General features: G+C 47.0%; 1 protein-coding gene across 6 annotated transcripts in view; it reads left to right on the top strand.

Moving 5' to 3' along the window:
• ZFR (zinc finger RNA binding protein) overlaps positions 1–14,743 on the top strand; it is a 59,248-nt gene that overhangs the window by 12,602 nt on the left and 31,903 nt on the right. For all 6 annotated transcript variants that reach the window (XR_013220991.1, XR_013220990.1, XM_077282000.1 and 3 more), the window contains exons 2-5: positions 8,879–9,009; positions 11,523–11,604; positions 13,452–13,728; positions 13,807–13,936. Coding sequence is in view for 4 of the 6 variants with exons in the window: in XM_077282000.1 (XP_077138115.1) it covers positions 8,973–9,009; positions 11,523–11,604; positions 13,452–13,728; positions 13,807–13,936 (526 nt within the window). In the remaining 2 variants the exon portion in view is untranslated. The remainder of the gene's footprint in view (positions 1–8,878; positions 9,010–11,522; positions 11,605–13,451; positions 13,729–13,806; positions 13,937–14,743) is intronic.

The following is a 14,743-nucleotide window of genomic DNA, read 5'->3' on the forward strand; positions in this document are numbered from 1 at the left end:
GTTCTGCAACCTTGTCACTAGAGATCTTAGACCTTTCAATTGAACCAATGCAGTTTCAATTGTAGCAAGCAGGCATGTGGAGTTGGTAAGCCAAACCTCCGACGACTCAATTTCCATGACTCTGACTCCACCAAAATGGGCTCTGACTCCACCAAAATGGGCTATGACTCCCGAATCCACAGCCCTGGTATCAAGTAATACAGATATTGAACCGATTGGAACATTGTCATCAAGCCCTCAGACAAGGGCGGCAATGTGGTTGTCCTTGATATGCCCCAATCTCGGTGAAAGACAGGGTTACAGAGTGTTATGGTACCGTCTCACAGTGGCACTTTTGTCGCTACGACAGTACGATCCGTGACGTTCCAGCGATATCCATACGATATCGCAGTGTCTGACACGCAGCAACGATCAGGGACCCTGCTGAGAATCGTGCGTCGTAGCAGATCGTTTGGAACTTTCTTTCGTCGCTGGATCTCCCGCTGTCATCGTTGGATCGGTGTGTGTGACACCGATCCAACGATGCGTTCGCTTGTAACCAGGGTAAACATCGGGTTACTAAGCGCAGGGCCGCGCTCAGTAACCCGATGTTTACCCTGGTTACCGTCGTAAATGTAAAAAAAAAAAAAAAACAGTACATACTCACATTCCGGTGTCCGTCAGGTCCCTTGCCGTCTGCTTCCCGCACTGACTGGCTCCCGGCCGTAAAGTGAAAGCAGATCACAGCGGTGACGTCACCGCTGTGCTGTGATTTCACTTTACGGTGGCACTCAGTCAGTGCGGGAAGCAGACGGCAAGGGACCTGACGGACACCGGAATGTGAGTATGTACTGTTTGGGTTTTTTTACATTTACGACGGTAACCAGGGTAAACATCGGGTTACTAAGCGTGGCCCTGCGCTTAGTAACCCGATGTTTACCCTGGTTACCCGGGGACCTCGGCATCGTTGGTCGCTGGAGAGCTGTCTGTGTGACAGCTCCCCAGCGACCACGCAACGACTTACCAACGATCACGGCCAGGTCGTATCGCTGGTCGTGATCGTTGGTAAATCGTTTTGTGAGACGGTACCCTTACCTTTCAACCCCACTGAGGCATAAACTAGGGAGTTCAAATCTATATTGGACAAAAGGATTAGTGGCTAAAGTAATCAACAAGACAGAATCTGACTCTGCATGTGGTGGTAAGTCACTGCAACTTTCTTTGTCAAAAATGCTCAAGGAACTTGATCCCTTGAAGAGGAGACCAATCGCCTTGGGATTCAACAGTTTAATGCAGAGTTGCCATTTATCTTGATCAAGTTTTGAAACCCTTCGTGACAGCTTTATAGTCATGTATGGGTTACATCAGATCTGCCCAATTTGGAGGGCCTCTCCTTTGATCCCGAAGCATTGCTTGGTTGCATCGATGTACAGGCTGTACAATACTTTCTCCATATGAGGGGCTGCCAATATCGATCCCACTATGAATTCGTCATTAAATTGTTACGGTTCTGCCTTACAAGGAATTATTTCCTATTTGGTCACAAAGTCTACCACCAGCTCAGGGGCACCGCCATGGGCAGTCCATGCGCCCCAACCTACTCAGATTTGTTCCTGGGCTGATGGGTGGAGACGAGTGTCTGGGAACGGCATGGAGGACTACACCAAAAAACTGGATGCTTGTACACATTACTTCAATGATGTCTTTATAATCTGGAAAGGTCCACCATGATTCTCCAATTAGCAGTTTTCTACGATGATCTCGACCATTATGTGGTCTATTAACCCGTTCAATGCCCATTATAACACAAGGCGTAGAAAACACACAAGTATTTTTTTTTTTTAATGCAGTGATACCATATAAACAAGGTGCAAACATGCAACAAACTCTGCCCATTTCCCATCCTTAGTTACCAATGAGACTTAGAAAATCAATAATTTTATTAATTGCAGCTCAACGTCAGATCTGTAACATACAGTATGGAGGCTGCACATCATTCCTTTGAAAACCCGCACTGTCAGATGCCTCCAATAAACTTAATCTAATCTAATGTGTTCTTCTTCCATTGCTATTCTGTTTTTAATTTCATTCATGTTTTTGTTTCACATGAACCGTATGATTGGTTCTGTGCTACCACGGGTCTACAGCAGGAGGTGACGTATAATGCTGACCAATTAGTCTTGTTGTTTATGCAATGACTAAAGACCTTTCTGTCTGAAACGCGTCTGCCCTACTGAATTCTCCAATGGTCTTGTGACTTCTAGGCCCTAACAATATTTCTAATTATTGAATAAAGTTGATGTTTTGATGAAGATCCTTGACGCTGGAAAACTTAAATTTCTGGATGAGACCAATTGGATAATCTTCTTGTACACAATGGCGTCTCTTGGCTTGAATTAACAGCTCCTCTACAGCGATTTCATCTAGGCTGGGGAGCCGCTTCCACTTGTTCCTGACATACACTACACCCAGGGACTAGATGACTCGTATTGACCTCTTATGATCTAAATTCATCCTAAGATATCTAATGTAAGGAATCCCTAAGGCCGGGTGCCCGCGATCTTGAAGTAGCAGCGCATGTTCGCCGCGTCCAAAGTGCTGCCATATATTGAATGCAGGTGAACCTGATGTGTTCAATGAACCGTGTAGATTCACCACCTTCAATACATTGTATGGGTGAAAATGGCATACTGCAGTCCTGAAAGACGCACCGTATGTCTGGCTCTGGGTGAGCCGCGGGCGTTGGTGCACGCATGGTGGGCATGGGATTTCCTGAAATCCCCCTCCACTATGCTGTAACATCTGGCCTCTGCGGCTGTACGCGCCATCAAACCCGCAGCAACTCCAGATCATGGGCACATACCTGAATACCTATATGACTTCTTTTTTACTGCCCATTATGTCCTAATCATTATCCCACACTACCAGAGGTAATCCTATATTTTCTGCAGTCCATACCGAGGTGTTTTTCATATCATCGGTCTCTAGTGTAAGACCGCCCCATTAAATACATGATGCACCATCAGCGATGAGCATACATGTTCAGATAAGGCGTTATCCAAGAGCGTCCGTGTGCTATCCGAGAGTCTTTGGCATGCTTGAAAAATATTTTCGCGTCCCTGCAGCTGCATGTCTCAATGCTGTTTGACAGCCGCAACACGTGCAGAGATTGCCTGTTTGTTAGACAGCCGCAGCACCTGCAGGGGTTTCCTAACAGCCATATGAAGGTGCAGCAACTCAAACATATTTTTTAGAACCCTGGCCCGAAAACCACCCTGCTGCTTTGCTCAGAGATGGCGGAGACCGGAGTTGCTCTCATAGCCGGCACCTTAGTGAAGACTCCTATTGCACCATGTGTACATGTCCCCTGATGACTCCTCTGGAAGAAACGCGTTGGGACACACGGGAGGCATAAAAGGGCGAGTGCAGGGCCATTTGTTCTAGGGTTTAGCTGTAGACTACTTTTGTCAGGACGAGAGCAAAAGGGGGCACTAGGCCAGTGCAGCTAACATAGGGGCAGAACTCTCCCTGGATGTCTGCACAGAACCACCTGAGATGCGCCTGATGTCAGCAATCCACCATGAATGGGTGAGGATGTTCCAATGTTAGACCATTAATAATTATTGTAAATCCACCTTTGTGGTTATTATAAATACGTATAAGTTAATCGCGCACCGTAAAACCACTGTCAACTGTGTGACTAATCCTTGTCCTTCTCAGTGACTGGGATCCGGCACTCACCCCTAGGATAATTATAGATACTGTGATTATAATTAGATCTGGGGTCACTATCCGAGCACATTATTTTTTCTTGTCCACACTAGATCTGATCTATTGGACAGTGAGACGAGTGACTACAGCGGACCGTCTGATCAAAATACACTGGAGTTTTCTCTTTTGATCGCGTTTAGCTGGTCACTCGCCTCCCATTGAGGAGACAAATATTCCATCTCTTGATTGTTTTTAATACATTTAGTTATACCTCTAATTTATTCATTTGGAATAAGTTATATTTTAATACTATATAACCTTGCTGCTATCCCTGAACTACAACCCCAAAGCATGACTGATCCAGGTTGGTGAGATTTCCTTTTCCTGAAATTCTGTGCTCCCTTTTTTTTTTTTTTTTTATCCACACATTCCTATTTTAACCTTGTTTCCAAAATGCATCAGACATGTTTAGATGTGATTTTGCATACTTCTGATGTTGACTTTTATGGTGAAGACGCAGGAGAGGTTTTCTTCTGATGAGTCTTCCATGAAAGCTGTATTTGTGCAGCTGTCTCTGGAAAGTAGAACAATGTACCACAACTCTGGAATCTCGTAAATCTTTCTGAAGGTCTTTTATAGATAAGTGGGGGTTCTGATTTGTCTGTCTAGCAATCCTATGAGCAGCTTTCACTGAAACTTTGCTTGGTCTTCCAGACCTTATCTTGACATCCACTGTTCCTGGTAATTGCCATTTCGTATTTGCATTTCTAGCTGAGGAAAACTCTTTGATGTTCTTATATCCTTCTCCTGATTTGTAGACTTCCATCATTCTCAGTGTGCTGGGCAGCTGCTTAGAAGAACCACGGCTGCTGCTTTTTGGCACAAGGTTAGAGGAGGCTGGGTGTTCATAAGGGTATGTGCACACGTCCGGATTTCTTGCAGAAATTTCCTGAAGAAAACCGGAAATTTTCTGCAAGAAATCCGCATTTTTTTTGGCGTTTTTTTTCCGTTTTTTTCGCGTTTTTTTTAGCATTCTGCAAGCGTAATTAGCTTGCAGAATGCTAAAGTTTTCCAAGCGATCTGTAGCATCGCTTGGAAAACTGACTGACAGGTTGGTCACACTTGTCAAACATACTGTTTGACAAGTGTGACCAACTTTTTACTATAGATGCTGCTTTTGCAGCATCTATAGTAAAAGATAGAATGTTTAAAAATAATAAAAAAAATAAAAAAAATGCTTATACTCACCCGCAGACAGCTGATCTCCTCACCGGCGTCCGTTCCGTATAGATGGTGTGCGCGCAGGACCTTCCATGACGTCACGGTCATGTGAGCGGTCACATGACCGGTCTCGACCAATCACAGGACCGTGACGTCATCGGCAGGGTCCTTCACCGCACACCAGCTACAGGAACCGAACGGCAGCGTGCAGCGGTGAGGCGGGAACACTGCGGGGGACATCGAGGGTGAGTATAGGACTATTTTTTATTTTAATTCTTTTATTTTTGACCAATTATATGGTGCCCAGTCCGTGGAGGAGAGTCTCCTCTCCTCCACCCTGGGTACCAACCGCACATAATCTGCTTACTTCCCGCATGGTGGGCACAGCCCCGTGCGGGAAGTAAGCAGATCAATGGACTCCTAGGTGTGCGGAATCCCTGCAATTCCGCATTTTTAATGAGCATGTTGCTTTTTTTTCCGCGATGCGATTTTTTCGCGGAAAAAATCGCAACATTTGCACAAAAAATGCGGAATACACTGTAAATAATAGGAGGCATATGTTAGCGTTTTTTTCCCGTTTTTATCACGTTTTTATAGCGAAAAAACGCGAAAAATACTGAACGTGTGCACATGGCCTAAAGCTGGGAAATTTGCATCACCTGGCCTTTCCTAACGATAATAGTGAACAAGCCATAACCCTAACAGGATAATTACGGTCTGAGACCTTGGTCAGTTATCTGAGCACACAAACACACACCTCTCCAGTGTCCAAACTTTTGCATCAGTCCATTTTTCTTTTTGCAATTTTTGAAATGTAAAAAATAACCATATATATCTTTGTATGGCTAAAAAGCAAAGGAAATGTCATCTTTAACTTTAATCCTTTTAGATATCATTGCATCTTCAACTTGATTAACGGTTCTCAATAACAGTAATTTTGACCAGGGGTGCTCTAACTTTTACATGCCTCTAATATATTATCATTCAGGTGAGTCCTGGCTGCATATAGCAAAGATGTCTGATGACTAGATCCGGCAGCTCCTGCTCACTCCCTACACCCAGTGATCATTGGGTCCGGAGAAGGAAGCACTGTCAGTGCTTTCAATACTTTCTATACAGCACTTGTTCAGCTTTGTTTGTACAGTGGTCATGAAGGCAGAGATTTCGGCGGTGTGTAACCCTCGAATCACCTCTCCGGAAGCTGCACGATGTCATGCAAGCAGCTCACTGTGCATTGATGTTTTAGGTCAGTTTAGAGCAAAGTGGTGACCACTAGGACATATAAAGTCTATGGGCGGTCCTTAAAAGGAACCTGTCATGTCCTTTGTAGCATTTCAGTACGCACTGTCAGTGAAGCTAAAACCAGACCATTCTTTCCAGCTGACGTTTGTTGGTCACTTCTATACACACGAGATTGTCCCCACTGTTCTGTCGAAAATCTTAGAGCAAACTTTTACTATACCATTATTCCGTTTACTGTATACTAGACTATTACTGTAAGTGGACGGAATCAGTCGGGGGACGGTATATTAGCCAAACATAATCCAGATTCATAGTGTGACCACCGGTTTTAGTCACATACCATGACAATCTACTTCCACGTATAGATAGCTAAACCCAAAAGAGAAAAATAGCAGAAGCTTTTTTTAATTATAAAAATGCATAACAAGTTTATTAAAGTGGCAATACAAAACATTAAAAACACTCACAAAAAACGTGTTGAAGACGATAAAATACAAAGACACCAAAATGTGCCTGGCCCTCATATGATTAAAGCGTCCATGATAAATATTAATTACTACCCAGGATGTATGAACTAACAAAAAACACCTCCTAATTGTAAGGTCTCACAGCACACCATCAGATAGTCTAAGGAGAGTATGTATTGAGTTGATATGGCAAGATAACCAATATCTACATACTGTATCTCAGCTCTATGAGCCTAAGAAAGGGTAACCAAAAGGAGCATGTCTCACCTGGGTATGGAGGGACCACGGCACGCACCACTTTCAAAGACAAGCTGCTCTGTTGCTGAGAAATCAGGGTTTGAATTGATATGCAAATGAGGCTGAAGAGCTATGGTAGATCTGAAGCCTCTGTCACTCCAGCTCTATTCCCAGACCAGGGCTGCCGCCTCCTTTTTGACTGATGGCTCCCTTTGTCTCTAATCACACAGAAGAGAGGCTGTCAGTGGAGGAGGAGGCAGGGAATAGAGCTGGAGTGACAGGTTTCAGATCTACCATAGCTCTTCAGCCTCATTTGCATACCAATTCAAACACTGATTTGTCAGTGAGGGAGGAATGGACTGGCCATGTATATAGATAGTTTGGTGCAATCCTGCCGACCAATTACATTTCATTGGACTGCTCATTCACTATTAGGCTATGTGCACACGTTCAGGATTTCTTGCAGAAATTTCCTGAGCAAAAGCGGACATTTTCTGCAAGAAATCCGCATGCATTTTTGGTGCGTTTTTTGCAGATTTTTCCGGAGGTTCCCAATGCATTAATATAGTGGGAAATCCGCAAAATTAATGAACATGCTGCGTTTTCTTACCGCGATGCGCTTTTTTCGCGGGAAAAAAATTGCATCATGTGCACAAAAATTGCGGAATGCATTCTAAATGATGGGATGCACAGTGTATGCGTTTTTTTCGCGCTTTTATAGCGAAAAATCTGCAACGTGTGCACACAGCCTTAAAGTGCATTTACATTGCAAGATTAGTGAGTTTTATGTTTGCGCCGTATCGATATTATGAATTATACACTGCTTAAAAAAATAAAAGGAACACTTGTAACTCCAAGTCAGTCACACTTCTGTGAAATAAACCTGTCTACTTATAAAGCAACACTGATTGTGAATCAATTTCCCCTGCTGTTGTGCAAATGGAACAGACAACAGGTAGAAATGATCGGCAGTTAGCAAAACAACCCCTATAAAGGAGTGGTTCTACAGGGGGTGACCACAGACCATTTTTCTGTTCTCATCCTTTTTGGCTGTTTTTGGTCACTTTTGCATTTTGTCATTGTTCTCACCCCTAGAGGTACAGTAGGCATGAGGCAGTGTCTACAGCCAACAGAAGTTGCTCAGGTAGTGCAGCTCATCCAGGATGGCACATCAATACGAGCTGTGGCAAGAAGGGGGTAGCTGTGTGTGTCAGCACATTGTCCAGAGCATGGAGCAGATACCAGGTGACAGGCCGGTACGCCTGACATTAAAAATACTGTTTGTTAGACAATCCCTGCATGAGTTGCGGCTGTCTAACAGCCATGAGACATGTAGCTGTGGGAACACCAACCTATTATTCCAGCACGCCGAAGACACTCGGTTAGCTCCCGAGCATGCTTGAATGACACCTTATCCGAGCACGTTCGCTCTTCACTAGTATCAATAAAAAAATAAGCTTGGAAAAAAAAATAAAAAATTTGAAAAACGTTATGAGTCTTTAAAAATGTTGAAACTAGGAAAAAAATTTCCATGAATTTCCAAATATTATTAAAGTGAATGGTGTCATTTGTCTCGCCAAGAAACAAGCCCTCTTGTGCCTATGGGAAAAGAATAAAATTATGGGGCTGAAAAAACGGAAAATGGTCTGGAAGTGGTCTCCTTGGTGACCTCAGTGTCTTCTCATTACTAGTTGTTGTGGGTGTCGTCTGCACAGTTGTCTCCTTTGTCGGTGACCCCATGTGACCCGTGTGGGGGGCACGGTCCGCTGGTAATGAAGCCCGTGTCCTGATTACATCATTAGCGATGTGACGAGCTTGTTTGTCGTTTGCTTCTTAATTGAGTCGGAGCCGTGTGACCTTCTCCAGCGCGCGCCTGTGATCAGGGGAGGAGAAGCTGCGCCTCCAGATTTCTCCTCCTCATCAGCGCCGAGCAGTAAGACGGCAGATTACAGTAAGCGGCTTGCAGCCTCGCTGCTCTGGAATTTCGTCTCCCGGTAATTGAATCTGTTCCTCTCTTGCAGGTTTTGGCACCAGCCCCGTGACTTCTCACTCCCGCCCGTGGGAGTTATGACCAGGCTTTGAAATTGTCTAGCTTGATAACAGAAAGAAGACCCCATGATTCCTATATGCCCTGTAGTCTCATTCACCTATGGTAAGTACCCGGCGGCGCGTCTTGTTTGCTGGATATCTGGGTCTTGCAGAAAGCGAAGGATACAGTTTCTTCTAACGGGATGTTCTGCTTCTTCTGGTGTGTTAGATACAATCCTTTACTTGCAACTGCAGTTTCATAAGACTTTTTAGAACTTTTGTGAATGGGGCAGTAAAACAAAGAGGCAGCTGAGCTCCGGGGTTTAAGGGCTCGTTCAGACTCGCGTATAATGTGGCCGTATCAAAAACTGACAACACTCTGGCCAATGTGTTCGGTCACTTGTAGCCCCACCGACCAAAGCTAAATAACGCGTGAAAAGTTTTCCTAGAGTGCAGTTATACCATAAAGGAGCTCTCCCGTTAATATGGAGAGCTGATGTGCTTGGTGCAGGCAAGGGAACTCCGAAGACAGTGGTCCTACACCTCGGCCCCCGCACAAGGCCGGAACCATTGCCAAATTAGCCTAATATTGTGGAGTGGAAGATGCCACACGAGCCTCCGTGCTGATATAATGGTGTCCGGCATGTTTCCTCGCACTTGTAGTGCCTGCCAGTTCAACAAGGGCTCTGTCTGATTTGGCAAGTTGGAACAGCCTTGCTCTGTGCAGATAATTATCTCCTGTTAAACGGAATCAGTCAGCAGGTTTCTGCTATGTTGTCTAACTGCAGCATGATGTAGGGACAGAGACCCTGATTCCAGCAATGTGTCGCTTAGTTTACTGGGTGCAGCAGTTGTGATACAATCAGTGTTCTCTTCTGCAGATCAGAGCTCTGAATGTGAAGCCCTGTATAACTCTGCCCACACCACTGATTGGCTGATTTCTGTGTTACACTGTGCATGAGCAGAAAGCTGCCAGTCAGTGATGGGGGTGTGGTCAGACCAGGAGGCACAAGACACCTAGTCCTGTAGTGATAATATCCTGCTGATAAAACACTTATTAGATTGAAACCACATAACAGCCTAGTAATAGACACATCGCTGTAATCAGGGTCTCTGCCCCTACATTGTGCTGCTGACAGATTCCCTATTAGATGAATGGCACATAAGGTCATGAAACGGCCTCTAAGCAATGCAGGGAGCCACACTGCTCCAGCTCTGTGCAATGATCGATGTGTCGTATGTCGGAGCCCATCGATTGATCACCAATCAACCACGGTTTAATTCTCAACACACCTTTTAAACCAAGTGGTGGTGGGTTTTTATTTTTGTTCCTAATAATTTTCCATTTAATTTTCTATATTAAAAAAACAAAGCTTAGAGCTACAGAGTCTCACAGAAGGCAGAGCCAGCTTGTTCATTACAGATCACTTCTCGTCAGCCGTGTTATCGGCACACCTCCTCCCCCTCCCTGCACAGTGACCTCTGCACAGGTCACAGAGCATGCCCTCTACACTCTCCTCGGTCATCTCCAGGCTGCTCTATTGATTAATATCTGGGTTTTAAGTCCTAAAAATAAATGTCAGGCTGCTGCATTAATGATCACTGCGGCTGCTGGTGGCCAGACGGCTGTCCACTGTAATGTGGAGGCCGCGGCTCGGCTGCTGTGTCACTTATGGGCTGTAATAGATCAACCCTCAGTAGTTTCAGGATCCTATGTACAGGGCCCGCAACTCGCTGTGTCTGGTGCCCTCACCTCGCCGGCGCCCGCAATTCGCTCCGTCCACCATTTCTGCACCTTGGCACCCGCAACTTGCTGTGTTTGCTGCCCGCACCTTGCTCTGTCCGCCATTTCTGCACCTCGCTGCCTCCGGCGCCCACAACTCACTGTGTCTGGTGCCCGCACCTCAGCTGCACCCGCCATTTCTGCGCGTGCACCTCGCTGCCTTCGGCGCCCGCACCTCGCTGCCTCCAGCACACGCAACTCACTGCGTCTGCTGCCCGCACCTTGCTCCGTCCACCATTTCTGCGCCTGCACCTCGCCGCCTCCAGCGCCTGCAACTCACTGCGTCTGGTGCCCGCACCTCGCTCCATCTGCCATTTCTGCGCGTGCACCTCGCTGACTTTGGCGCCTGCACCTCGCCGCCTCCGGCGCATGCAACTCACTGCGTCTGCTGCCCGCACCTTGCTCCGTCCGCCATTTCTGCGCCTGCACCTCGCCGCCTCCGGCGCATGCAACTCACTGCGTCTGGTGCCCGCACCTCGCTCCATCTGCCATTTCTGCGCGTGCACCTCGCTGACTTTGGCGCCTGCACCTCGCCGCCTCCGGCGCATGCAACTCACTGCGTCTGGTGCCCGCACCTCGCTCCATCCGGTATTTCTGCGCCTGCACCTCGCCGCCTCCAGCGCCCGCAAGTCACTGGTTCTGGTGCCCGCACCTTGCTCCGTCCGCCATTTCTGCGCGTGCACCTCGCCGACTCTGGCGCCTGCAACTCTGTCTGGTGCCCGTACCTCGCCGCTTCCAGCGTCCGCACCTCGCTCCGTCCGTCATTACTTCGCCGGCAGCTCGTGTCTCTATCCTGTATCCTCCGCTCATACAACTCATGGAACATTTCTATTTTTTTTTTTCTTCCACATCAGTGCCCAGCCGGCTGGGTGAAGAAGCCAAAATGGCTACTGGCAACTACTTTGGATTTACCCACGGTGGGGCAGCTCAGTACAGGTAGGAGACTGATCCTCTTCTGAAGGTTGTGTACATGGTGGGGAATTTTGTGGCTGGCTCACTGTGGCTGAGTCGAAGGGAACATGTTTGCTAAAATAAGTGCCAAGTGCACCTGACCCTGAAAAATGGGACTGCGGTCATAGTTCCTACACCGGCACATGCTGCAGGACTAGTCATCCATTAGTTACTACGTTCCTCTAATATACTGGTGAGAAGATCTGCAGTGTAAAGCATGGTGCAGCACTCTGAGCATCGTATTATACAGATATCGATAGGACGGGGGTCAGTACTCAGGAAGCAATAAACGGCAGCATAGTACATCCAGGGGGGTAGCACAGTGGCTGAGAGGGGCTGTTGTATGGTTTGCTTGGAGTCACCATCTCACCGGTTACATGGCGTCCACACACATAGTATAGCAGCACAATACTCGCCTTGTGTTCCCAGTCCGTGCAGGGCATCCCGGGTTCATTGGGCCCCATATTCTGTACCATACCATGGTTTTTATTTAAATATTGTGGTGTTCACACTTCATTGTTTATGATTTTTTAATCTAATGCTTCCTGGTTTGGGGAATCCACATGTACATTAAAGGGGTTGTCCAGGTTTATCCCTGAAGTCAGTAGTCACAATGTGAGACATCACATGCAGCGGGATCTCCAGAGACTGAGCGATTATGTCACGGAGGGTATGCGATATGCACACTCCCGGCCACATTCCAACTAGACTCGTGCAGCATTGTCCGGTCGCACACGTCTAGTCAGAATGTGGCAGGGAGTGTGCATAACCACTCTGTCTTGTCACCAGCAGCGGAGAATCCTCACAGCGCTTTTTCCACTTATGAGCCACTTCACTCTCCTGTACTCATCTTCCATAGGATAGCAGAGGAACACTTCACAGCCGCCATCCTGTCAGACATGTCTCTTATGTACAGGGACACATTGGCTTTGTTGTTCCTGGGTCTCCCACGTATAAACATTTCTGTATAGATGACTTGATGCAGCTGCCATATTGTCATGGGTCTTCCACCCCAGGGGGGACAAAATCTGCAGAGCTAGTTTTCTTCGTATTTTTTTATAATTTTTTTGCTGTGATGACGCTAGGATCACATTGGGCATTGTTAATGAACATTACCGGCGAGTCTGCTCCCTCTGGGGTGAATGAATGATCGGGGTGATGTCGCCGCCCGTTGCGATGGTGCTCACATCATTAGCGGCTGATTGTAGATTCCCCCCAGGTTTGTGTTAGACATATTCCTCTCCTGATAATCCTGGGAACATACAATCTGTATCGGGGGTCTTGGGGGGGTTCTTGCCGTTCCTCTGGAGATCACCGGCTTTCCCGTGCTACATCTTGTGTGTAAAGGGTTGGTGACTTACATAGGATTGCCGGAGATGTCCGTACTCCGTCAGTGGCGTGCGTGTGTGACCACAAGACATTGCCCAACTGGTGGGATTAACCCTTTGAGACTTTCTGTATGTTTTCTTGCAATACTTAGATATTGTATTGGTGACTTGTTCAGACCCTTATTGTCACTCGGAGTCTTGGGAAATCATTAGGGTCTCCTGTCGGAGCCAAAGCAAAAGTCATCAACCCCCATTCAGCTAGTCCTACAGTCTAGTAATCAGCCGACATTGGTCTCAGGCATCATCCATTGCAAAAATATTTCTTGTTTGTGTCCTTGGGGGACATAAATAATGGCCACTGATATAGCTGCTGCTCTTCGGAGGTGGTTAGGTCCTCTTGCATTGCCCCTACCGCAGACATTGAGCTCCTCCGTCTTGGCGCAGATCTGCCCTGCTCGCCCCTTGTCTCCTACCGCGAAGCTAACTTGTCTCCTTTCTCCGCAGCCAGCAGCCAGCGTCCGGAGTTGCCTATTCCCATCCAACAACCGTGGGTAGTTACACCGTGCACCAGGCTCCCGTAGCCGCCCACACGGTCACGGCGGCATATGCCCCTGCAGCAGCCACTGTGGCCGTAGCTCGACCCGCACCCGTCGCTGTGGCGGCTGCTGCAACCGCTTACGGTGGCTACCCCACGGCTCATACCGCCACAGATTACGGCTACGGACAGCGGCAGCAGGAGGCTCCACCGCCACCGCCCCCCGTGACTACACAGAACTACCAGGTACTGTAACAAAGGCGCGGGACTCATCCTGGACTTCTACACCAGTCACGTAATAACGTCCTGACTTTATTCCTCCAGGACTCGTATTCTTACGTCAGGACCACGGCGCCCGCTGTGGCGTACGACAGCAAGTACTACCAGCAGCCGACTGCCACCGCTGCAGCCGCGGCCCCCCAGCCCTCCGTGGCCGACTCCTACTACCAGACAGGTAGGTCACGTTATCATACCCTTTGGGTGATAATAATAAAATTTTAAAGGGATTGTCTGGGAAGTTATAAAAAAAACCCATTGAAAATGGCAGGGAAGTTGGTAAAAATTAAACCCTTCTATTAAGTTCTCCTCACTCCAGTGACAAGGCTGCGATGTCCCTGCTGCTCTTGGCTTACTTACCTGCAGCAGAGATTTCACATACACCTACATGACCGCTGCTACCAATCGCTATATCTGCTAGCATCTCTGCTCTGCCCATAGTCTGCAGTGGTCACGGGGACAGGCGAGTATTGTGGAGTTTTTTGGTTTCTATCAAATTTCCTGCTGTTTTGCTCTTCTAAGACACAAGGGGTTTTTATTAAAGTCAATGTTGCAAAAAGAGGAAAAGGAACAAAGTTGTTTAAAGGGGTTGTCAGGCCATAATATAAAGTTTGCTGCTGTAAAAAAAAAATTAAAAAAAAATAGCTACCTAAGTAATACTTGCCTCCCGGCAGCCACCTGGATCCGGCGCCGGCCGCTCCATGGTTTGCTCCTACACAGGGAGAGGGGACGGGGCCACTGGGGAACTTTTCCTTCTGGCCGAAAAACCCATTTAAAAGGGTTGTGCCACCATAAAGAATACATTTAACTAAGTGAAACATGGAAATAAGTGGTTTTGTATCTTGGTTATTAAGAATTATGCTCCGTTCAGCAGATCGGCCACAATGGGGTATTGCCAGGGGGGTACTTCAGAAGATGAAAGTTTTAGTTTTTGAACGGAGCATAATTTTTAATAACTGTAAACTACAAAACCATTTATTTCCAA

Source organism: Ranitomeya variabilis, chromosome 1, assembly GCF_051348905.1.
Source record: "Ranitomeya variabilis isolate aRanVar5 chromosome 1, aRanVar5.hap1, whole genome shotgun sequence".
NCBI lineage: Eukaryota > Metazoa > Chordata > Amphibia > Anura > Dendrobatidae > Ranitomeya > Ranitomeya variabilis.